The sequence below is a fragment of the Armigeres subalbatus genome, chromosome 1 (assembly GCF_024139115.2).
Source record: "Armigeres subalbatus isolate Guangzhou_Male chromosome 1, GZ_Asu_2, whole genome shotgun sequence".
Classification (NCBI taxonomy): Eukaryota; Metazoa; Arthropoda; class Insecta; order Diptera; family Culicidae; genus Armigeres; species Armigeres subalbatus.
Genome location: NC_085139.1, coordinates 85,904,121 through 85,929,690, shown reverse-complemented (window position 1 = coordinate 85,929,690; position 25,570 = coordinate 85,904,121). Strand labels below are relative to the sequence as shown.

Here is a 25,570-nt window from a genome sequence, read left to right as displayed (position 1 = left end):
CCCTGTCAAAACGTAGCATAATCGTTTGGTGTCGGTAGCGGAATCATGGCGTCAGTGTCGTTCAGAGTAGAAATACTAGAACAAGAGATCGGCGAAGACGCCATCTTGTTTCCAATCGAACCGTCAAAAGCGGTTCCAATTCGACTTGTTTACTTTTTGCTTCCATAAGAAGCAAGCAAAAAGTTCAAGTGCTGCCAGTATAATTTAAACGATTTCATGCATTTTCATACGTTGCCATTTCGTCAGTTTTTCACTCCGCCGGTCTCTGGTTATAGGGTTGCTAGTTCAGAGCATCGGCTCTCGGCGGGTGATAGCTGCAGAAATGTATTCACTAATGTGGCGTCTGCAACAATTTGGATGTCGTCGACACAAAGTGAAATTTTCCCACTAGACTTTATTTTTGGTTTTGTTTCTGTTAATGATTGAAAATGAAATCGATTCCGAGATGAACTTCATGTAATAACTTTATTCGCATTATGACTGAAGAAAATTTTATAGCGTCAGTATTGGTGCCCGTCTGCAGATGATTGCTAAAGAAATTTTAAACCACTAATAGCAACAAAACCAAAGTCCGGATCTTGTAATAAAATGTTAATTTTCGATAACGTCAGCCAAATCGATGAAGACGCCAATAAGTGTCTGCAGCAACCACCCGGTGGTCTCCGCTAGGAATGACACTGTCGCTATGATACGATTATGACCTGGGCCAAGCATTTTTTTTGTAGTTTGAAGAAAGTTCGTTTCGGATCAACTCTCTTGTTACTCGTCTTAATAATACGCATCTGAAAAGCACATTTTTTTATTCCGAAAATATCACCAATCACTATCAGCAATCACTCAAGAGTTCGAATCCCGCGAGATTAATCTGACTTGATAGCTGTTTCCCAACCACGTAGCTCTGTCACCGATGCGAAAAATTTCACGAGTGCTGCAACCGGCACGACCATCGAGGATTCGCCGCTCCAACATCGATGACTGACACTAATGCCACTACCCACGCCATCGCCACGCCGAATTTTCTGTGGCAATCGGGCCGACGACCACCGTCTAATAAATTTCACTTGATGCAGCTGCTGGCCGACTCGCTCGCTGAACGGCAAGACTGCCGGAGTGGCCATCAACACACCGATGAAACCGGTCTCCGCGAAATCTCGAACAAAATGACGCGCGCGAAATGGCAGCTTTCTTGTATCTAATGGAGTAACATCATGAGCCTCGCCCCTTTAGTAAACAATATGACTGTGTGTTTTTTCTCGCTAGTTCACTGTGTTTACGTTTGCGATTGAACACGTTGGCGTTATTTTTTCACGGACCCGTCATGGGTGGCGAATAAAATCAGCGAACTCATTCCAGTCCGAGACAGCAACACGTACGGACGTGTTTTTTGCTCGCGTATTTTTCGAAGTGGTTTTTCTCGTTTTTTCGCTGTTTACGTTTTCGCCTGTCGCGTTGGCGTTATTTTCTCCCGGACCCGTCATGGGAGACTCGGTGGCCGATTCGGTCGCTGGAAAAGTGCCTAAGCGCACTGCTCTTGGAGGCGCGGGTAACCCCTCCAAGCAGCTTTTGCAAAGCAACGTGTTTTCGCCGTTGCCGCTTGATGACGCCGGCAATCCGCCGAAAAAGAGGAAGAAGCAGCAATCGCAGCTGCCGCAGGTGCAACCGGAGCGGAAGGAGAAGTGTCCGCCCGTGTTTGTGAAGGGCGATCCGCCGGATTTACGCCCAAAAATTCGCCAGCTGATCGCTAAGGGGCTGAAATGTACTTTTCGGCTCTGCAGCGAGGGCGTGAAAGTGATGCCGGCCAACAGGGACCATCATCAATCAGTCGTGGAGTTCCTCGAGGTCCACAAGTATGAGTACTACACTCATGACCACCCCGGCACGAAGCCGTTCAAGGCTTTGCTGCGAGGACTTCACGACATGAAGGAGGAAGAGCTCCAAGCAGAGCTTGAAAGTTGCGGACTGAAGCCAGTAGCCGTCCACAAGATCGCTCGTCACGACAAGGCGAGGAAATATCGCGACCAGCTTTACCTGATCCATCTGGAGCACGGCTCCACTACCTGGAAGGGCCTGAAGCTGGTTGGCGTTATAAATTACACCGTCGTTGACTGGGAGCGATATCGGCCAGTGCACCGCGATGTCACGCAATGCACCAACTGCTTCAATTTCGGGCACGGCACCAGGAACTGCCGCATGAAGCCGCGCTGCAACAAGTGTGGCGAACCCCATCCGACGGACGAGTGCGACAAAATGGAGGTGGCCGATCCCAAGTGCGCCAACTGTGGCGACAAACATCGGGCCACCACAAAGGGCTGCCCAAAGCGAGCCGAGTTCCTGGAAATCCGGAAGAAGGCTTCCACCAAGACCATTCCGAAGAAGAACCGTGTTCCTGTAATCAACGAGGTGAACTTTCCAGCCATCCCGGCTCCCCGTCGTGTGATTCCAATACTCCCACCGCTACAGCCGCACAAGCGACTGGCAGCGGCAGCTGCATCGGTCCAAGCTCCAGCATCGTCGGCACCATCCACCAGCGAATGGCCCCCGCTCCTTCCTCCTGGGTTCCGTCGGCAGTCGGAGAACGAAGCCGTCCCACCGGAAGAATCTGCCCCGCTGTACACTCCGGAGCAACTGATGCCGATCTTCGCGCAGCTCGCCACTCGGCTGTGCGGCTGCAAACCCGATTCGACCAGGTCTTCACACTTGGCATGTTCATCATTGAAAATGGCTGCTAGGGTGGGCCTGGTCAACTGGAACGCTTGCTCGCTAAAGAGCAAAACAATCGAGCTGAAGGATTTCCTTGAGGAGAAGGAAATAGACGTGGCGTTCATCACCGAAACGCTCCTAAAACCGGAGGTGAACGTCAACATCCCGGACTTCCGCATCGTGCGACTCGACCGGCCGACCAGGGGAGGTGGTGTGGCCATCGCTCTTCGCTACAACATCAACTGTCGTCTGCTTCCAAGCTTCCAGCTCAGTGTCATCGAGGCCATCGGTGTCGAAATCACCACTTCGGTCGGCACAATCGCGCTCATCGCGGCGTACTGTCCAACGCAGGCCAAAGCCGGCGATGGATCATCGGCTGCCCTTCGGAGGGACATCGTCAAGCTGACGCGGAGGCAAGGCCAGTATATCATTGCCGGCGACATGAATGACAAACATCAAGCCTGGGGCAACAGTCGCGGCAATCGAAACGGCACCATCTGGAGCAACGACATGGAGGAAGGCCACTACACGATCCTGAGCCCGGATTCCCCCACTCGGCTGAGTCGGTCCGGTACCCACGCAACGCTCGACCTCTACGTAACAAACGTGAGTGACCACGTCTCGCAGCCGGTTGTATACCAGGAGCTCAGTTCGGATCACTATCCGGTGGTGGCGGAACTGGGCTCCTCGGTCAATCGGCACCAGCAGTTACGGCGGAACTACCACCGAGTGAACTGGCAGCGTTTCCAGCAGTGCGTCGATAACACCGTCGACTACGAGGTGCGTCCGGAGACGCCGGAAAGTATCGACCGTCAGCTGTGCGCTATCGAGGAGGCGATCACGGCGGCCTGAGAGCAACACGTACCGACGGCTCGGCAGGTAAGCAACTCCTCAAACATCGATACACTCACCAAAGATTTGATTCGATTGCGGAATGTCACTCGCAGGCAGTTTCAGCGTACTGGACTGCCTGAGCTTAAGGCACGCTGCAATCGAATCACAAAAATTATCAAGGCCAGAATGGTGGACCTCAGAAATAACGACTTCTCGAATAAGATCCGCACTCTCCCAGATTATGCTAAGCCGTTCTGGAAAATGACCAAAATTCTAAAATCCAAGCCTCGGCCCATTCCACCTTTGATCCCACTAGACAATAATGGCTCTAAGGATCGCTTGATAACTCCTGCAGAGAAGGTCGCTGAAATAGATCGTCACTTCGTCAGCTCACACAATCTTGGGCAGAACATCGTCAGTCCACACGAAGCAGCCGTCAACGAGCATGCTAACAACATCCATTTGATTCCCAACGACTTCTCGGAGGAGTTGGAGATCTCAGCTGACGAATTGACGGCCTATATCAAATCGTCGAAGAACATGAAGGCCCCAGGCTTCGACAGCATCCTGAATCTCGAGCTCAAACACATGAGTGCTCCGTTCTTTGAGCACCTCTCGCTGATCTTTAATCAGTGTCTCCGGCTCAGCTACTTCCCATCGGCCTGGAAGTCAGCGAAAGTCATCCCCATCCGGAAGCCTGGGAAGGATCCTTCCTCACCCAAAAGCTATCGTCCCATCAGCCTTCTCTCAGGATTATCCAAGCTATTCGAAAAAGCTATTCATCATCGGTTACTTGAGTCTGCCGAAAATCTCAACATCTTGCTCGAGGAACAGTTTGGTTTCCGACGCGGTCGGTCAACTGTACACCAACTGACCCGAGTTACCAACGTCCTCAGACGGAACAAGTTTGTCTCGAAAACATCCGCCATGGCCTTACTCGATGTCGAGAAGGCATTTGACAATGTATGGCATGATGGCCTGGTGTACAAACTACAACGCTACAATCTTCCCAGCTACCTGGTGAAAATCATCAACAATTACCTGTCGGCAAGGACATTCCGGGTCTCAACCAGCGGAGCGAGTTCCAATGCGCACAACATCGTCGCAGGCGTTCCCCAGGGCAGTATCCTCGGGCCCCTGCTTTTCAATCTGTTCACCTCCGACATGCCAGAACCTCCAGAAGGCGGCATTCTGTCTCTGTTCGCAGATGACACATCCTTCGTCTACAACGGTAGAGTGATCAGAGCGCTAGTGGCAAAACTCCAACGAGGCCTGGATGCCCTGACAGAGTACCCCACCAGCTGGAAGATCTGTATCAACGCGGCGAAGACCCAGGTCATCATTTTCCCCCACTCCAAATCCCCTAAACTTGTTCCGCCTGGGGACTGTAAAATCATCCTCAATGGCACGACTGTGGAATGGGCCAATGAGGCCGACTACCTTGGCTTGACCCTCGACAGCAAGCTTATTTTCAGGCAACAGGTTGACAAAACGGTGACAAAGTGTAACGTTTTGTTGAAACTTCTGTACCCTTTGATCAACCGCCGGTCGTCATTGTCCTTGAAAAATAAGCTTGCTGTCTACAAGCAAATAATCCTCCCTGTGATCGAATATGGCATGCCGGTCTGGGAGAGCTGCGCCAAAACCCACCACCTCAAACTTCAACGGGTCCAAAACAAATTCCTGAGGATGATCCTCAACACCCCTCCCAGGACAAGAACATCCGAGGTCCACCGTCTGGGCGGAATAAAAACCTTACATGAACGCTTTGGTGAGTGTAAAGAAAAGTTTAGGGTCCGTTGCTTGCATTCGGATCAGGCTCCAATTAGGGCGCTAGTTCCAATCTAGGTTATCAAATTTTTATTGTAAATATTAGTGTAAATAGTTAGTTAGGTTATCAAATTTTAAAATTAACTAATGCCTCCTCAAGGCTAACATGTAAAAATTGAACACAAAACAATTACCCTTACAAAACAAATAAGAAAAAACAAATGAAGATGAAGGGCCAGGTGGCCAAACACTTAAACTGATACACTATTGTATGAACACAAAAAGAAAATGAAAATAAATTGAATTTAAGTAAGTAAGGTGGCGAATAAAACGCGAAAGCGTCCATCGAGGGAGGTTGCTCCCGACGAGGGAAAAGAAAAGCTTCTCTTGAGCAACAAGTACTCCTCGCTCAAGGGTGATGACGCCGGCAATTCGATGGGCACCACGAACAAAAGGAAGAAGCAACAGCCTCTGTTCCACGAAAAATCACCAGAGCGGAAGGAGAACTGCCGCCGATTTTCGTGAAAGGGGACCCGTCAGACCTTTCCTCCGACCTCCGGAAACTGATCGCCCGGGGCCTAAAGTGTACATTTCGACTATGTGTCGAAGGTGTGAAACTAATGACTTGAACAAGTACTTGGAGTACTTGAATGCGAAACGGTTCCAGTTTTGCACCAACGACGTCCCCGGCAGCAAGCCCCTCAAAGTCGTGCTGCGTGGCCTCGATAACGTGGACGAAAAGGAACCTCTGGAAGAAAATGATTTGAAGCCGACCAACATATACAAAATCCGCCGGAATGACTCTTCCCAGACCTACCGTGACCAACTGTACTTGGTGCCCCTGGAGCACGACTACCACGCTGAAGCTTCTTCTTCTTATTATTATTGGCATTACGTCCCCCACTGGGACATTGCCGCCTCGCTGCTTAATGTTCATTCAGCATTAACAGTTATTAACCGCGAGGTTTCTAAGCAAAGTTACCATTTTTGCATTTGTATATCATGAGGCTAACACGATGATACTTTTATGCCCGGGAAATCGAGACAATTTCTAAACCAAAAATTGCCTAGACCGGCACCGGGAATCGAAACCAGCCACCCTCAGCATGGTTTTGCTTTAAAGCCGCGCATCTTACCGCTAGGCTAAAGGAGGGTCCCTACCACCACGCTGAAGCACCTCAAGCAACTCAAGACTATCAACAGCACAGTCGTCGAGTGGACAAAGTACAAGCCTGTGCATCGTGACGTGACGCAGTGCATGAACTGGCTCTGTTTCATGAACGCACGATATCCGCACCAGGTACGGCGAAGACCACGGCTTCGACGAGTGCGAGCAAATGAAAGATGCTGACCCCAAGTGTGCCGATTGTGGGGAAAACTACTGGGCCACCTGCCTGCCCAAAACGCGTGGAGTTCTGCGAAATCTCCAAGAAAGCTTTCTCAAGAAACGAAACTTCCTGCCAATCCCGCCCCCGCGGCGGCCGATTCCGATCCTTCCGCCGTTGCAACCGCAAAAAATACTCGCAGTTGCTGCTGCCTTATTCAAGCCAAACAAAGCAACATCCAGTCCGTCCACCAGCAAATAGTCGCCGCTCTCTCTCCCCCTCTGCTCTACACTCAGGAGCAGAGGGCTCCATTATTCAGCCAACTTGCGGCTCGACTTCGAAGTAGCAAATCCCGGTTCGTGCAGATCTACACTATGGGCCTTTTCGTCATTGAAAATGGCTTCTAGGTTGGGTTTGGTAAGCTGGAACGCATGCTCGCTCAAGAGTAAAATCGTCGAGCTCGAGCGATTTCCGTCAGGAGGAGGAGATTGACGCGGCTTTCATCACCGAAACCCACCTGAAGCCCCTGGTAAGCGCAACAATTCTGTATTTTAGGCTGGTGAGGTTCGATCGAACAAGCTTCATAGGGGGAAGAGTGACAATCGCCTTGAGGAGCAACATCGTCTGCCGGCTGCTTCCGGACTTCGAGCTCAAAATAATCGAAGCCGTCGGAGTGGAAGTCACCACCTCCGACGGAGTCGTCACATTCATCGTGCCTTACTGTACCACACAAGTCAAACTCGACGACGGCACGTCGACCGAACTACGAAGGAATTTAGACAAGCTGGACGCAAAGCACCAATCGTGGGGCAACACGGAACGGAGTCGTCTGGTCAGTCGAGCTAAAGGGCCATCTGAGCCCTGGCAGCCCTACCCGGTTGACACGGTCCGCGGCCTATGCAACGCTCGACATCTTCATCACGAACGAGAATGATCACGTCTCCCAACCGGTCGTCTTCCAGCAGCTCAGCCCGGACCACTATCCAGTGGTGACGGAAGTTGAAACTTCGGTGAATCGGCACGAGCTAACACGGCGTAACTATCACCAAATCGACTGGGGTCGGTTTCAACGGTGCGTGGACGAGAACATCGACTTCCAGTGGCATCCGGTGTCATCCAAATACGTCGACTAGCAACTGCACGCCATCCAGGAGGCAATCTTCCTAGGCGAGCAGTGTTGTCCTACACTGGAGCCACAGGAGTGCGCGCGGGAAAATATACTCCAGTGAAAACACTTCTGTGTGCATTTTTTCGACTGTTTGACATAACATTTAGAACATTTAAATATCTATCTATTAGTTGCACATACTTAGTTAAGATTGTGAAATCGTTTAGATGAGGTGAAATCAAAGAGCAAATTTTTTTGCACAACAGTGTAGGACAACACTGCCTACGAGCAGCGTGTACCAAAAGCCCGGGCATGTAAGGAATACCCTAACCATTGGTACACTCAGCAAAGATTTGATCCGTCTGCGAAATGTCACTCGCAGGCAGTACCAATGTACTGGGCTGCCTGGGCTTAAGACCCGGTTCTATTGCATGACTGTGCTAAGCCGTTCTGGAAACTAATCAAAATTCGAAAATCCAAGCCTCGGCCTATTCCACCTTTGAACCCACTAGACAAGAATGAGTCTAAGTATCGCTTGATAGCTCCTGCAGAGAAGGCAGTCGAAATAGGTCGCCATTTAGTCAGCTCACACAATCTTGGACAGAACGTCATCAGTCCACATGAAGCAGCCGCCAACGAGCATGCGAACAACATCCATCTGACTACCAAAGACTTCTTGGAGGAATTGGAGATCACAGCTGACGAATTGAGGGCCTATATCATATCATCGAAAACATGAAGGCACCAGACTTCGACAGCATCCTGAATCTCGAACTCAAACATATGAGTGCTCCGTTTTTCGAGCACCTTTCCTGATCTTTAATCAGTGTCTCCGTCTCAGTTACTTTCCATCGTCCTGGAGGTCAGCCAAAGTCATCCCCATCCGGAAGCCAGGGAAGGCTCTTTCCTGTCCGAAAAGTTATCGCCCCATCAGCCTCCTCTCAGGGTTATCCAAGCTGTATGAAAAGGCGTTTGACAGCCCTTTACTTGAGTCTGTCGAACACCACAACATCTTGCTCGAGGAACATTGCGGTTTCCGACGCGGTCGATCAACCGTACACCAACTGACCCGAGTTACCAACGTCCTCAGCCGGAACGAGTCTGTCTCTAAAACATCCGTCATAGCCTTACTCGATGTCGAGAAGGCATTCGAGAATGCATGGCATGATGTTGATAAACCTGTTCACCTCCGACATGCCAGAACCTCCAAAAGGCGGCATTCTGCTTCTGTTCGCAAATGATACCTCCATCATCTACCAAGGTAGAGTGATCAGAAAAGTAGTGGCGAAACTCCATAGAGGCCTGGATGCCCTTACAGAGTAGCCTACCAGCTGTAGATCTGTATCAACCCGGCGAAGACCCAGGTCATAATTTTCTCCCACTCTAAATCCCCAAAACATGTTCCGCCTGGGAACCGTAAAATCATTCACAATGGCACGAATGTGGAATGGGCCAATGAGGCCGACTACCTTGGCTTGACCATCGACAGCAGACTTTTTTTTCCAAGACGGTGACGAAGTGCAAAATAAGTTTTGTGTCTACAAACAAATCATCCTCACTGTGATCGAATACGGCATGCCGGTCTGGAGAGCTGCGCTAAACCCAACACCTCAAACTTCAACGGGTCCAAAACAAGTTCCTGCGGATGATCCTCAACACCCCTTCCAGGACACGAACCTCTGAGGTCTGGCTGGTATTGCAACTCTACACGAGCGCTTTGAAGAGAGTAAAAAAAGGTTTAGGGTCCGTTGCTTCCGGACCAGGCTGCTATTAGGGCGCTATTTCCAATCTAGGTTATCAAATTTTCAAAGTAAATATTAGTTTACATAGTAGTTAGGTTATCAAGTGTCTTAAATCTGGCGATGCCTTCTGAAGGCCAAAATTCTAGACAAGATAAAAATTCAAAATTTGTGGACTTCACTCCAGATCATAAGACATTTTTTTCTCGTTGCAAAAATAAGGAAATAGAAGAATAGGAAAGGCGAATACGTTTATTTCAACCCAATATAAACAATCTGCTAACAAATAGGTACAGTAATAAACACGAAATTGACTTCATCCTACAGCCGGTGACTAACGTGATGTTCGTAGTGCACGACACGCTCGCCGTCCAGCGGATCCAACCCATCTCCATCCACATGGCTCTTGATCGAGACGGTCCGTTTCACCGTCTGCCGTTCGAGACCTTTGGAGAGCTCGTCGCCATGCACATTCACGTCTTCTTCCAACTGTAACTTGGCTGACTTATTTTCGCCCGTCGTCTTCGGATTGACCCTCTTCAGTTTGGGCGATATTGGCTTTTTCTCCGCACTGCTGTCCGTTTGGACCTTTTTGCGTCGTGAAGTTTTCTTCGGTTCGGCTGTTGGAGGTGTTGAGTCTGCTGCAGGTGGGGGTGGTGGCGGTTTAACTTGAGCCGAGACTTGACGGGATTCTGAAAGGTACATGCATTCCTCGTGTTTAACACCATTCTTGTCGGTGCACGTATAGCACGTTAGTTCGTTTTTGTTACCTTGAAGAGTATAGAATAAAATAATTGAATTATTACACAGAAAGAGAAAAAGGAAAAACAGTAAAGTGGAAGAATAATATTCCATAAAGCTTATGGTAAAATACCGGAGGTAAAGAGATGTTTTCTTTGTAAACAGCTGGGCCACACCGAAAAAATCGCGATCTTCAATAGTTTGCAGTGGCCATCGAGCAAACAAATACAGTGCGTGTTTTGGCCGTTGCGAAAATAATAAAAAATCTATTTGGTGTTCGAAGGCTCATGCGCATGTAATGCGCTTTGCTCCGATCGAAACAAACACGATCTTCAAAAGTTTGCGGTAGCCGTCGAGCAAGTAAGTACAGCGCGTGATTTAGTCGTCGCGAAGTAGTTAAGATATCAAATCAGTCTTTGGACAAATACGTTAGACACGCGTTGCTTTTCCGTCTTTGTATCATCATGAATATGACGTCGTTCAAAAGAAATAATTAGTCACTTACCAAGGCGATTTCCAATAGATTTTCTTCCCAACTAACATACTATTCCTTTCCAGTGCGCTCATGGAGATGCAGAGGATTCCTCGGTTTTTGGATATATTGCTATAGCAATGAGTGTCAAACTAATTTTTCTCCCATTATCCTAATTGGCTGTAAGGACGTAACCGGCATTGTTATTGACCTTGAATTAAAGACACTTCGAAGCATGTACAGTGAGAATAACTTTCTAGTCCCGAGAAGACTATTCAATTGGTGAGCTGTGCATATTTGTTATTTCTTGACCAATCACGACTAGCAACTACGATGGGTACAGTCAATCAAGCTAAGCTAAGCTGAGCCACACCGTTCAGTACTCTAACAATGAGCCTCGCAATGTATCGTGCGGAGAGAAGTATGTGGAAGGAGCCGAAATGTGTTAATTCCATTGCGATGCAGGCCCTTCACACGTTTTCGAAGCCTGTCCAGCGGCGAATTCACCAGGAACGGTCTCTTCAGCAGGGGTATCGAAGAAAATACGCTGCAACGATGAAAAAGGTCGCTTCACCGGGACACGTTTCTTCCTCTGACTTTGATGTTGGAAATGGGAGATGTTTTTGAAGGTTCAACCAGAAAACAAGTAAAAAAGAGCCAGCGTCTCATGAAAAGGCCTAAAAAACTAAGTTTCAGTCGATTCAAAGTGAGCCCCAATCCAGCGAAATCCAAAACGTTCAACTCTTGTGGTTTCACGTCAGGATGAAGGAGAGTTTTTTCCGCTTCTAGGAACATTTCCAATTCCAGATGTCCTATCAGGCAGAAAGAGAACAACATCCGGGTGCTCTTATGTTCACGCTTCCTGGCATCGTGGAGCTCATCCTCTCCTTCTCTGATGCTTCCGACTCAGTGCAGCACGTTTTTTCACGCGTTTGGGATTCATTAATTTCTTGGTTAAGCTTTTTAAATACCCTCTGAATTTTCTTTGATTTTTTGTGATATTTTTTGTGGGGTTAACTCATTGTTTCATTAACGCTGAAAGTCTTAAACGACTAAAACCAAACCGTGTAAAAAAACCCAGATTAATCCACCTACAGTGAGATTTTGACCCTTCCTTAGTTATAAGGAATTTTTTCCAGACTCTAGTATTTAAAACGAGATAAAACTACTCATCTTCCCACGGCGATTTACTGTGAATGTGACAAAATAATTGCCTACCCAAAGGCGGATGTCTTGGGTTGAGTGACAACTTAACGAATGATAACGTACTGTACTTCATGCTGCCTATCTATAAGGCGCTCGTCGGATTGAATAACTATTGTGACATGGTTAGCAACTAGCGTAACGCTGGTTGCATATATTGTACTCGTAATTTCCAGAGACCTCGATATTAATTAATCCAGAACTAACTAAATCAGTCATTGATCTGAGCGAAACTCAATAGCGTTCAATAATAGCATATATTTCACCTTATGGATGCCTAATTTGGTAAAACTAAACTTGTTCAATACCTTAAAAATGAGCGAGATTTTTATGGTAGTAAATTTCAGAATTTGCACACATACGCACACATACATGCATACAAGTGATCTATTAGTGTTTCAAAACATGCTCACATTTGCTATCTAGCTTCTACTGAAGAAATTTTTAAAATCCCTTTCAATTTTTACGTTTTTGCTTTTCTGAGAAGATTTTTTTGTACATGCTTCTATATGTTCCTCAATAAAAATCATTTGTTTCTTTGAAACAAATCAGAAAAATAGGCATAATTCCATATCATATCATAGCATAGCATAGCATAGCATATGTGATTGTACAAATCGTGGGTGGCTATACAATGCTCAATTCAAGCTCCATCTGGAATAAGGGCGAATGTCGCAAGAGAAGACTCTCCCCGTCGACCCCCCCTCCCTTAAACAAAAGTGACAAGCAGCAGATCTCTCTGTGGTTTATCACTTCAGAACGAAAGAAAACAATGCGAACTTGCATTCTGAGGTGATAAACTGCAAAGAAACTCCCTGCCTGTCACTTTCATTCAAATGAGGGAAGTCGACGAAGAGAACCTCTCCCGCGACACCCGCCCCCCCTGCCAGACAGAGCTTGAATTGAGCAATCTACTGTATATTGTCGCAAATTGGTACTTGGGATTAGTACCTTTTCCTATACAGTAGCAGTTGTATACCTGGCCACGTCCTTACAATCACGGAAGGAAGGGAAGGAATGTTAGTTCAACATCTACTAGTGAAGATGCAGGAACCCATACTACCTTCATAGATGTCTCAGGAAGGAAAATTTGTGTTAGTGGGAAAGGTGAATAATAGGGAGCTCTATTCGACAATATAGAGCGTTTGTCAATAACAATATATGCTGTAAAAGTAATAAAATATATTCATCAATTTACTTACGAACCGTCCTAAGGGAAAAACAAAACAAAACACAAAATTTCGGCAAATCGCGCGATCGTTCTGCCGTCCGAAACAAGAGCCAACACGCACTGAACTAATTAACTTTATTACCGGCCGTGCAATGCAAAACTCAAAATTTCGGCAAATCGCGCGATCGTTCTGCCGTCCGAAACAAGAGCCAACACGCACTGAACTAATTAACTTTATTACCGGCCGTGCAATGCAAAACTCAAAATTTCGGCAAATCGCGCGATCGTTCTGCCGTCCGAAACAAGAGCCAACACGCACTGAACTAATTAACTTTATTACCGACCGCGCAATGCAAAACTCAAAATTTCGGCAAATCGCGCGATCGTTCTGCCGTCCGAAACAAGAGCCAACACGCACTGAACTAATTAACTTTATTACCGGCCGCGCAATGCAAAACACAAAATTTCGGCAAATCGCGCGATCGTTCTGCCGTCCGAAACAAGAGCCAACACGCACTGAACTAATTAACTTTATTACCGGCCGTGCAATGCAAAACTCAAAATTTCGGCAAATCGCGCGATCGTTCTGCCGTCCGAAACAAGAGCCAACACGCACTGAACTAATTAACTTTATTACCGGCCGCGCAATGCAAAACTCAAAATTTCGGCAAATCGCGCGATCGTTCTGCCGTCCGAAACAAGAGCCAACACGCACTGAACTAATTAACTTTATTACCGGCCGCGCAATGCAAAACTCAAAATTTCGGCAAATCGCGCGATCGTTCTGCCGTCCGAAACAAGAGCCAACACGCACTGAACTAATTAACTTTATTACCGGCCGCGCAATGCAAAACACAAAATTTCGGCAAATCGCGCGATCGTTCTGCCGTCGGAAACAAGAGCCAACACGCACTGAACTAATTAACTTTATTACCGGCCGTGCAATGCAAAACTCAAAATTTCGGCAAATCGCGCGATCGTTCTGCCGTCCGAAACAAGAGCCAACACGCACTGAACTAATTAACTTTATTACCGGCCGTGCAATGCAAAACTCAAAATTTCGGCAAATCGCGCGATCGTTCTGCCGTCCGAAACAAGAGCCAACACGCACTGAACTAATTAACTTTATTACCGACCGCGCAATGCAAAACTCAAAATTTCGGCAAATCGCGCGATCGTTCTGCCGTCCGAAACAAGAGCCAACACGCACTGAACTAATTAACTTTATTACCGGCCGCGCAATGCAAAACACAAAATTTCGGCAAATCGCGCGATCGTTCTGCCGTCCGAAACAAGAGCCAACACGCACTGAACTAATTAACTTTATTACCGGCCGTGCAATGCAAAACTCAAAATTTCGGCAAATCGCGCGATCGTTCTGCCGTCGAAACAAGAGCCAACACGCACTGAACTAATTAACTTTATTACCGGCCGCGCAATGCAAAACACAAAATTTCGGCAAATCGCGCGATCGTTCTGCCGTCCGAAACAAGAGCCAACACGCACTGAACTAATTAACTTTATTACCGGCCGCGCAATGCAAAACTCAAAATTTCGGCAAATCGCGCGATCGTTCTGCCGTCCGAAACAAGAGCCAACACGCACTGAACTAATTAACTTTATTACCGGCCGCGCAATGCAAAACTCAAAATTTCGGCAAATCGCGCGATCGTTCTGCCGTCCGAAACAAGAGCCAACACGCACTGAACTAATTAACTTTATTACCGGCCGCGCAATGCAAAACACAAAATTTCGGCAAATCACGCGATCGTTCTGCCGTCCGAAGCAAGAGCCAACACGCACTGAACTAATTAACTTTATTACCGACCGCGCAATGCAAAACTCAAAATTTCGGCAAATCGCGCGATCGTTCTGCCGTCCGAAACAAGAGCCAACACGCACTGAACTAATTAACTTTATTACCGGCCGCGCAATGCAAAACTCAAAATTTCGGCAAATCGCGCGATCGTTCTGCCGTCCGAAACAAGAGCCAACACGCACTGAACTAATTAACTTTATTACCGGCCGCGCAATGCAAAACTCAAAATTTCGGCAAATCGCGCGATCGTTCTGCCGTCCGAAACAAGAGCCAACACGCACTGAACTAATTAACTTTATTACCGGCCGCGCAATGCAAAACACAAAATTTCGGCAAATCGCGCGATCGTTCTGCCGTCCGAAGCAAGAGCCAACACGCACTGAACTAATTAACTTTATTACCGGCCGCGCAATGCAAAACTCAAAATTTCGGCAAATCGCGCGATCGTTCTGCCGTCGAAACAAGAGCCAACACGCACTGAACTAATTAACTTTATTACCGGCCGCGCAATGCAAAACTCAAAATTTCGGCAAATCGCGCGATCGTTCTGCCGTCCGAAACAAGAGCCAACACGCACTGAACTAATTAACTTTATTACCGGCCGCGCAATGCAAAACACAAAATTTCGGCAAATCGCGCGATCGTTCTGCCGTCCGAAGCAAGAGCCAACACGCACTGAACTAATTAACTTTATTACCGGCCGCGCAATGCAAAACTCAAAATTTCGGCAAATCGCGCGATCGTTCTGCCGTCCGAAACAAGAGCCAACACGCACTGAACTAATTAACTTTATTACCGGCCGCGCAATGCAAAACTCAAAATTTCGGCAAATCGCGCGAAACAAGAGCCAACACGCACTGAACTAATTAACTTTATTACCGGCCGCGCAATGCAAAACACAAAATTTCGGCAAATCGCGCGATCGTTCTGCCGTCCGAAGCAAGAGCCAACACGCACTGAACTAATTAACTTTATTACCGGCCGCGCAATGCAAAACTCAAAATTTCGGCAAATCGCGCGATCGTTCTGCCGTCCGAAACAAGAGCCAACACGCACTGAACTAATTAACTTTATTACCGGCCGCGCAATGCAAAACTCAAAATTTCGGCAAATCGCGCGATCGTTCTGCCGTCCGAAACAAGAGCCAACACGCACTGAACTAATTAACTTTATTACCGGCCGCGCAATGCAAAACTCAAAATTTCGGCAAATCGCGCGATCGTTCTGCCGTCCGAAACAAGAGCCAACACGCACTGAACTAATTAACTTTATTACCGGCCGCGCAATGCAAAACTCAAAATTTCGGCAAATCGCGCGAAACAAGAGCCAACACGCACTGAACTAATTAACTTTATTACCGGCCGCGCAATGCAAAACACAAAATTTCGGCAAATCGCGCGATCGTTCTGCCGTCCGAAGCAAGAGCCAACACGCACTGAACTAATTAACTTTATTACCGGCCGCGCAATGCAAAACTCAAAATTTCGGCAAATCGCGCGATCGTTCTGCCGTCCGAAACAAGAGCCAACACGCACTGAACTAATTAACTTTATTACCGGCCGCGCAATGCAAAACTCAAAATTTCGGCAAATCGCGCGATCGTTCTGCCGTCCGAAACAAGAGCCAACACGCACTGAACTAATTAACTTTATTACCGGCCGCGCAATGCAAAACACAAAATTTCGGCAAATCGCGCGATCGTTCTGCCGTCCGAAACAATAGCCAACACGCACTGAACTAATTAACTTTATTATTGGCCGTGCAATGCAAAACTCAAAATTTCGGCAAATCGCGCGATCGTTCTGCCGTCCGAAACAAGAGCCAACACGCACTGAACTAATTAACTTTATTACCGGCCGCGCAATGCAAAACTCAAAATTTCGGCAAATCGCGCGATCGTTCTGCCGTCCGAAACAAGAGCCAACACGCACTGAACTAATTAACTTTATTACCGGCCGCGCAATGCAAAACACAAAATTTCGGCAAATCGCGCGATCGTTCTGCCGTCTGAAACAGGAGCCAACACGCACTGAACTCAGGCATAATTCCATATCATATCATTTGTTATAATTATATTTTCAATGTCAAAGTGCATTTGTTTTATTAAATACCTTACATTTTATTTAATAATTAACGAGATTTCTTGATAGATTAATACGTAACACACCTGCGTAACGCATACAAAGTGAAATTATAGACACTTCCGAAGGAAGGGTCAAAAACCTGAGTGTATTGACTTTCAAGGAGCTTAAGATAATGTACACATTGCCTCCTTAGTGGTCCAAATGAGATACATCGGAATTACTGACTGCCTCTTCAAATCCGTTTATAATCTGTCCAGAGAACGTCACCTGACGATCAGTGTAGAAAGCAATCGTGTAGTCGAACGTACAATGTGGAAAGCCAAGAAGTAATAAATACAATGGAGCAAGAAATAAAAAAAATAGGATTGCAAAAATTTCTTCCACCAAATGCGCTGCAATGATTTTCTCCAAAAGATCAGAGGAATATGCGTCTCAAATAAGGACCAGGACGAGGACCAAGTTATTGAATACAGCCGGCGATGAAACTATTAGGACTATATCTTACCCCCATTACACTGGGGTAAACATTTCTCCTACATCAAACATCGTGCGGACCTATTTGTGAACTTTATGAAGTCTGTCGCAGGCCAATCATGGGGTGCGGATCCGGAAGCTCTTCTAACTATCTACAAATCATGTGTGAGACCTATTCTAGAGTATGCGTCCATCTTCTTCTGTGGTGTTACGACAAGAAAAGCAATAATTTTGGATCGAATACAACGGAAATGAATATTGTGCTTGATTCTACGAAAACAACCCATACGGGGTTGCTGGAGGTAATGACAGGATTACCACCTTCAGAAATCAGAAGAGAAACGGCAACTATAAAATTCTTCGAGAGAAGGTAGTATTTCTACAAATGGTGGAACGGAAAGTATGTAAAGACTACAGTGAATTGACTTCTCCAAATGAATAAAAGTGTGCGTGATTCCGCAGTATTCCTCTCAAAGTGTTTGTAATAGTTTTGCTGCAACTGGACTTTTATTTTACACATCCTACACAGTGACATTAGTGTTGGTGATTCTGACTTTGGAGAAGTCAATGGAGCTACACCAACCTGGATTCGAAGAAGCATTTAGCAATATTTATCCTACACACTGGCAGATAGCTGGAAACGTTCGACGTGTTGCCATGTTTCGAGTTTGGATTAACCACGAAGCAGAAAATACTTACAGTTGACCAAACGGTTTTCTATCGAATTAACAAAAAATCAATCTTTGAGTGCCAATTAGAGTGATTCAAATTTTGACTTTTTCGCTCCCCTGTGCTTAAACGATTGTTTTTGCTATTTTAATAGTCCTCCCAAATTTTTAGCTGATTTGGATGTAATTTGATTGTGCACGTGCCATTTAAAGGTTATATGAAAAATACTATGAGAATTGCCACTTATGTAAAGGATCGTTTCGTGAAGTAGCCCAGAATCTATTTGAATACAGTGATCGTTCGCTAATTGGGGCACGACCTCACCCCAACTAGCGAATGCCGTTCGCTAATTGGGGCGGTTTGACAAGCGTCAACGTTGATTACTTTTTGCATTGAACAAAAGAAAATTTTACGCGCCAGAAAATATCGATCCCGCCATACACGGAAACAAAACGTCAACGCGTTTTTGACATCACATTCTGACGTTTAGCTGCTTTTTAATTGGGTTTCGCCCCAATTAGCGAACCCCCAACTAAAAAGCGCCCCAACTAGAAAAACCCCAATTAGCGAACGTTCACTGTATATTCAACACATCGCTATCATAGAATAGATCCTAAGCTGACAGTCAGTTGTTGTTGCGAAGCAATCTGACTTTTGTGAGCAAAATTACAAAGAAAACAGAAATGCTCATTATTGATATTGATGTTATTCTTTTAAGGTTGGTATCGTGTTCAAAAGAAATTCCTTTTTCTATCCCAATCCCATGTTAAATTCCGTTTACTGAATCGGAAAAGTAAAAAGTTGAAAAGAAATTTCTTCAACAGTATCCACCTGAAAAGAACAAAAATCAAAAAGGGAATTTGTAAGGTTCCCACGCAAACTAATGGGAGATGTCACTTTACTTTCGGAAAAATAGTCTGCTCGATTATTCCGCAAGTAAAAGTGACATTTTGCTCCGTGCAGATCAGTTGTCAAAATTCCGCTTGGTAATATTGAACAAAATTCCGTAACCTCTCTACTTTTTAAGTGGATACTGGGCTTTACGTGTTAAATTGAATTTCCCACAATTCAGTATTTCCCTAATAACTTTTGTTGCCAGCATCAAATCGTTTAGCAACAACGACTATATTTTCCCTTGTTAACTTTCCCATGTTGCTAATGTATTCATACATTTTTACAGCTTAATGGGCAATGATGGGGAACGGTTTTTCACAAAAGTTACTGTTTTCATAGTAATTTTCATATAAGCTTCAAACTGCTTGTGCTCAGTCAAATTACATCCAAATTAGCTAAAAATTTAGGACGATTATTAAAATAGCAAATGCCATCGTTTAAGCATAGGGGAGCAAAAAAGTCAAAATTTGAATCACTCTAGTGCCAATGAAGTCATGAAAATGTTTTTTACAAATCATTACACCAACACTGTGCAACTTGCTATGCTGGGTCATTAGGCCGAAGGGCAATAGGCAGAAGGGCATTAGGTCGAAGTAAAGACAAAAAAAAATAGGCCGAAGTGAGAAGTAAGAAGTAAGAGGTGAGAAGTGAAAAGTAAAGAATGAAAAGTGAGAAGTGAGAAAGGAGAAGTGTGAGGTGAGAAGTTAGAAGTGAGAAGTTAGAAGTGAGAAGTGAGAATTGATTTTTTTATCTTTATTAAAGTTATTTTTCAACACCTGAAGAGTTCATCACTAAAGTGAAAATGTGAGAAGTGAAAAGTGAGCAGTAAGGAGTGAGAAATGAGAATTGAGCAGTGAGCAGTGAGAAGTGAGAAATGGGAAGTGAGAAGTGAGAAGTGTAAAGAAATAAGTGAGAAGTGAGTTATGAGAAGAAAGAAGGATGAAAGATGAGAAAAAAAGGGATGTAAGAAAGAAAGAAGTGAGAAAGAAGAAAAAAGAGTGGAGGAAGAAAGAAAGAAGATAAAATGAAGAAAGAAGGTAGAGAGGAAAAAAGGAACAAAGTAAGACAAAAAAAGAAGAAAGAAAGAAGGAAGAAAAAGGAAGAAATGAAGAAAGGAGGAAGAAAGAAAAGGAAAAAAGAACAAAAGAAAGAAGGGAGAATGAAGGACGAAAGAAGGGTGAAAGAAGGAAAAAATCAGGAAGAAAGAAAGAAGAAAGAAGAAAAAGGAAAAAACAAGGAAAAAGAAAGAAATAAAGACAAAAAAGGAAGAAAAAAAAAAAGAAAGAACAAAGGGAGAAAGAAAGAAGAAAGAAGGGAGAAAGAAGAACGAAAGCATGATGAAAGAAGGAAAAAAGAAGGTAGAAAGAAAGAAGAAAGAAGGAAAAAGGAAGAAAGAAAGAAGAAAGAAGGAAGAAAGAAAAAAGAGGGAAGAAAGAATGAAGAAAGAAGCATAAAAGAAGAAACAAAGAAGGAAGAAAGAAAGGAAAAGAAGGAAGAAAGAAGGGAAAAGAAGGAAGAAAGAAGGGAAAAGAAGGAAGAAAGAAGTAAGAAAGAAGGAAGAAAAAAGAAGAGAGAAGGAAGAAATAAGGAGAAAAGCAAGAAGATAGAAGGAAGAGGGATGAAGAAAGTGAAATAAACGAAGGAGGAAGAAAGAAGAATGGAGGGGAAAAAGGAAGAACTGACTTCTCACTTCTCATTCGGCCTAATGGCCATTTGGCCTAATGACCTTCGGCCTAATGGCCTGACACCCATCTAGCTATGGATATCTTAGGCTTGACATATGGATCGAAAACTGTCAGTGGCACTGCTTTTGCAGTAGTAGATGGTGACGGTAACCCTGTTAGTAAAATCAAACTGCCTGAATTCCAGCTGATCTGAAAACGAAGAAAATAGTTGCTGTCGCTGTCCCAAAACCTGGTAAAACCTCGAAAACATTGATGGAGTTCACCCGATTTCGTTAGCGTTATAGCCACTTAACCCACCTAGCTCGTTGTGCTCCATCATTTCTAGTACCTGTCGGATAGGAAACGAACGCCATCGTCGTAAGGTTGCTGTCCGGCATTCTTGCAACATGTCGTAGTAACTTTCCAGCTTTTGACTCCTTCCGAAAACTGAGTTCGCCGTATAGTGGGGCGAGCTCGTGGTTCATCCTTTGCCGACACACACCTACACCCAAAAAATAAATCTGACAATCGTTGTATGGAATCTTGGCATATAGAATTCTGCAACCTTTTATACAGATATTGTATCAAAATAATACAAATCTGTAAGATTTAAATACAACAATTGGGTCTTACAATGAAAAATCGATATTCGATTATTTTTTTTTCAGGAAACGATGAAGCTAACGCGTTTAGCTAAGCATACTAATTTCCATGCAAATTTGAAATGGCTTGTGCTAAATCAGTATTCATCCAAATCAGCTCAAATTTTCAGAGGACACTCAGATCATGGGACAGAATCGGATGAGCTGTGTGGAGCAAAATCAAATTTTTGAACCACCCTATTCCATACAAATACGCGTTCTAAACGAGCAGGAGACCTGTCAAACGTAACACATGGCGGTACTCTTCTTATAGAACTCTAGGCCTAACATTTTGGACTGACGGTTTATTCGTTCTGAAATGTTGCCTTTTCAGCAACAGTAGTTGCTCTGCCCAAAACATGTCCTTAAATGTCTTAAACATAAAATAACATTTTTACTGACTTAGATTATTATCAGAATTTTTTAACATCGAATCATGTATTCTTACCAGATGCACTATCGTTTGCAACCATAAACGAGGTAGGGCTTTAGGACCCAATTGTATTAAAATTTTCCGAAATTGTATATGCCAAATTATTATACAGTTTCAGTAAGATTCTTATGCAGAACTGTATCAAAATCTGCTATCCGCTGGTTGTGTGTAAAGATGATCCCAGTCACGCGTCTCTTGAATATCTCTAGTAAGGACTGTTCAGTTTATGGAGAGGATACTTTTCAACGGCTATATAAAACAGACAGATTAGTTAATTTTGATGGACTTTGCTTTATCGTATATTACAATACACTGTCAATCAACTGTAATTTCTGGAAAGAGATCAAATAGTTTAAATCCAACAAAATGACGCCTATTGTCAAAGCTTCTCGAATTACGAGTAAACATAATTTTGACAACAGATTTTTTTATAAGCAACTAGTCGACCCGGCAGACGTTGTCCTGCATAGTAGGCGAAAATGCGCGTTGTGAACTGCCCATGCGAAATTTCCATACAAATCTTAATTTTAGTTTTTCACGATTTACTCAACCTAACTCGCAATTTCGCATGAGAAAATATCATATAAACCCGTCGAAACGATAACGAACATAGGTATATGCTGAAGGAATGAAGAAAATCTATCCATCCGTTTTCGAGTTATGCGGATACGAACACAGACCATTTCATTTTTATTATATAGATAGAGAATAGATATAGAAGATATTCAAAGTTAAAGCGGCGTGTTAACGAAATCATCAAGAAGATCGGAAAGAAACACACTCTCAATGATTTATCGACATTCAGAAACAGTAGAACCTGCGACAGTACGAAAACGGAATATAAACGGTTGGAACTGTTTTAAATCCATTAAATTGAGATTGTAATAAATATCTCAAATTTCTGAATTAGAATTGTTTCCCTGATCTTTGGATTTCAATCCTAGACGGTCATATTATATAATCATCAAACAAAAAACCGACTTCTAAAATATTAATAGTTTTAAAAACATCGACAGTACAAGGTGTCCTCTTTATAAATTGAACAGTCCTTACTTGCAAGTCCTCTCCGAGTATAGTCCAAGTTTCATGAAAAAACAAATTGAAACAGATTTTAGGACCGTGATTATGACGATTGATTTGTTTATCCGCTTCATCAGTCAGTCCTACTCAAAGTATGAGGGATTAGATAATCAAAAGTTAGTATTCTTGGAAATCAACAGATCGAAAGCCGTTCGCTAGGGCGCGAACCAGTATGAAGCGACAGAATGTGAAAGGGAGGCATTGATTATCTATTAAACAGCACCTATCGAAGCGTGCATCTTCTTGCCTAAGGGCGAAGCCAGAGTAAACGCGACGTGCGATGCGACGCGACAGTGCAATTTGACAGCCTGTTGATAATGATTGTTATTCTTTTACGTGAGTCGCGTCGCGTCGCATCGCTCGTCGCGTTTACTCTGGCGGGCACCTAACGCTCTGGTTGTGGACGGCTTGTTTAGTGGTGTGGAAGCCACCATGCCGTGACAGGCACATGAGCTCCAGAGATTTCAAAAATATTTTTTTTTGAATTTTCGAAAAAAAAACTCTGAATTAATGTGGAGGGAGAACTTAATTTACATTTACATTTTGCTACGATAAGTTCAACACCTTGCTACACAAATGGTCATAGAAATTGAGACAATGCGTACAAAATCTTCTGATGAAATGTCATACCTGAATGAACAGAAATTCATAAATGGTAATTGAAATAGCCCCTTTTTTTACTCCAATGCCTATACTGTTGATGTCATTACCCAAGTAACCATGGAGCTATATATGCTTGCAAATAATACAGCCATTAAAGTTGACTTAAAGTGGAAAAAGGCCCTTTTACGATTGAAATAATGCTTCATTACTTTGACATGTTGAAATAAAACATAAGTAATGCATTTCTGCATTCGTAACGCTGAACTAGTGTATCGTTGCTTGACAGGCGATGGATAAATGCATCTTTACATCGGTAAAACTCTCGCTTAACTTTTCAAAAGGACCTAAGTAACATTTTTTTCATGATTTAATTTGAGTATTGCAATCAAAAGCTTTCATGCTGTTCTGTTGATTGCGCTATTCAAATTAATTCATGAAAAAAATGTTACTTAGGTCCTTTTGAAAAGTTAAGCGAGAACTGATCTAATGCAGTTAGCATTTAACATGCTGATCTGTGATTGATTACATGCATTAATTAATGCTTGGTGGTTACTTGGGTATTGAACAAGTTGTTCAGTGATTTACACAAAAATTCTATATTTGGGCGAGAGAAAGTGTTTTTCAACAATATTATTCCTTACATGCACCCTACTTGTCCCTTACCTTTTTTGCAGTTAGACCAATCACGTGACTCAAAGTCGGCCAGCACCTTTGCCACCTGATCTTGGTTCTGATAGTTCAGCACGTACACGTCCTCGTTGTTTGCAGGTACCTCCTGCTGCCGCTGCATCTTCTGACTACGGCCGGATCCTTCACCATGCATCGCTGGGAAGAATTGTGTATAGAAATCGTAATACGCAGGGTGGATAGCTGCAGTGGCATCCAACTGTGACCTCTGCTTATTTGAACGCATGTCAACCGGTTGGTACCGGTATCCACCTCCATTGATGGCATCTTGACCCGGTTTATGATGCACCACAGATTTCTTTGTCGGAATTACTTTACGTTTCTGTGGTAAATTTGATATCTTTCCTGTTTGAGTTTGTTGTTTTGTCGGTGTAGATGGTTTCGTCGTTTTCTCGATTTGATCTCCGTCATCATCTTCATCCTCAGTATCATCTTCTCGAGCTCCTTCGTCGTGTTCTCCCTCTTCATCGTCATCCTTCTCATGATCTTTGCTATTATAGTTCTTCTGCTTTACGAAGGCAAACTTTTTGTGATGTGGAACAGTAGCGTAAGCACAAGATTCGGATGTCGTATCCGTAGCGGGATCACGGCACACGTGACATAACATGCCATCCTGTTTAAAGGACTTACAGTTTTTCGGGTCCTTAGCCAGCTGACGGCTCTGTGATTCGGACTCCTGCTTGATTCTTTCATAATCATCCGATGGAGAGTAGTCAAAGCGATACGAGTAGTTTGCTCCATCGCCTTTGACTTCATCTTTCTGTTTCGGTTCGTCGCGATCTTTGAAGTTATGACTGACGAAACGTTCGTAACGATCTACGTAGCCATCAGCTCCTTCACTTGAATCGCTCTTCTCATCACCATCCTCTTCTTCACTTGTCTGTTCTTCACTAGATGTTACTGTTTTACGCTTAGCACGTGCCACTTCAACATCACTAGGGTCAATGTGAGATGGGAACTTCGCAAAGTTTGGCGTAGCCGAAATGAGGTCCAATGCACCGAGATTCAAATCCGTCGGGAAGTACGAACTATGATCATTGAATGCCTTTTCATATGCCGAACTGCTAAAGAACTCTGTGTCTTCATCACCGAAATCAAACACCCGAAAGTCTGTGGCATCACTTGCCCGCGTCAGCGAGACTGAAGCCACCACTAGCACAACCGTCAGCACGTGGACATACGGCCACTGATTCTTCGCCATGTCTCCGTGTTCTACGAGCTGTTCTTCAACTGTTTATATTGCGCGCACTACCAGAGCTGCTCTACCATGGTCGAATTTTCACACCGAACTAGATCAATGGACCCAAACTCTGGGCACTTTTATATGAAGAAAATTTGCGTATTGCAATCTTTCTTTTGTTTTCTCACATTCAAACGACACCGTGCATGAATTTAGTTATTGAATAATTACAATAATATTGAACAGAGCGTAGGCTGCGCAGTAGTTCAATGGACCCTC

General features: G+C 44.4%; 1 protein-coding gene across 2 annotated transcripts; it reads right to left on the bottom strand.

Annotated features, from left to right (window-relative positions):
* Positions 1-9,762: 9,762 nt before the first annotated feature.
* Positions 9,763-25,395, bottom strand: LOC134219394 (uncharacterized). Of its 2 annotated transcripts, none has more exons than XM_062698150.1 (2): positions 24,088-25,395; positions 9,763-10,246 (listed from the first exon to the last, which is right to left on the bottom strand). In XM_062698150.1, the coding sequence occupies exons 1-2, from the start codon at positions 25,310-25,312 to the stop codon at positions 9,798-9,800; spliced, it is 1,674 nt and encodes a 557-aa protein (XP_062554134.1). In that variant the 5' UTR covers positions 25,313-25,395; the 3' UTR covers positions 9,763-9,797. The 2 variants fall into 2 exon arrangements, with proteins under 2 accessions (XP_062554134.1, XP_062554198.1); XM_062698214.1 differs by having other exon boundaries at positions 9,763-10,168.
* Positions 25,396-25,570: the final 175 nt, after the last annotated feature.

Bases quoted from the DNA above. Each gene is read 5' to 3' on its own strand.
- LOC134219394 (XM_062698150.1), bottom strand. From the start codon at position 25,312: ATGGCGAAGAATCAGTGGCCGTATGTCCACGTGCTGACGGTTGTGCTA. The intron at 10,247-24,087 runs GTAAGGGACAAG...ATACTCTTCAAG, and splicing joins TTGGTCTAACTGCAAAAAAG to GTAACAAAAACGAACTAACG.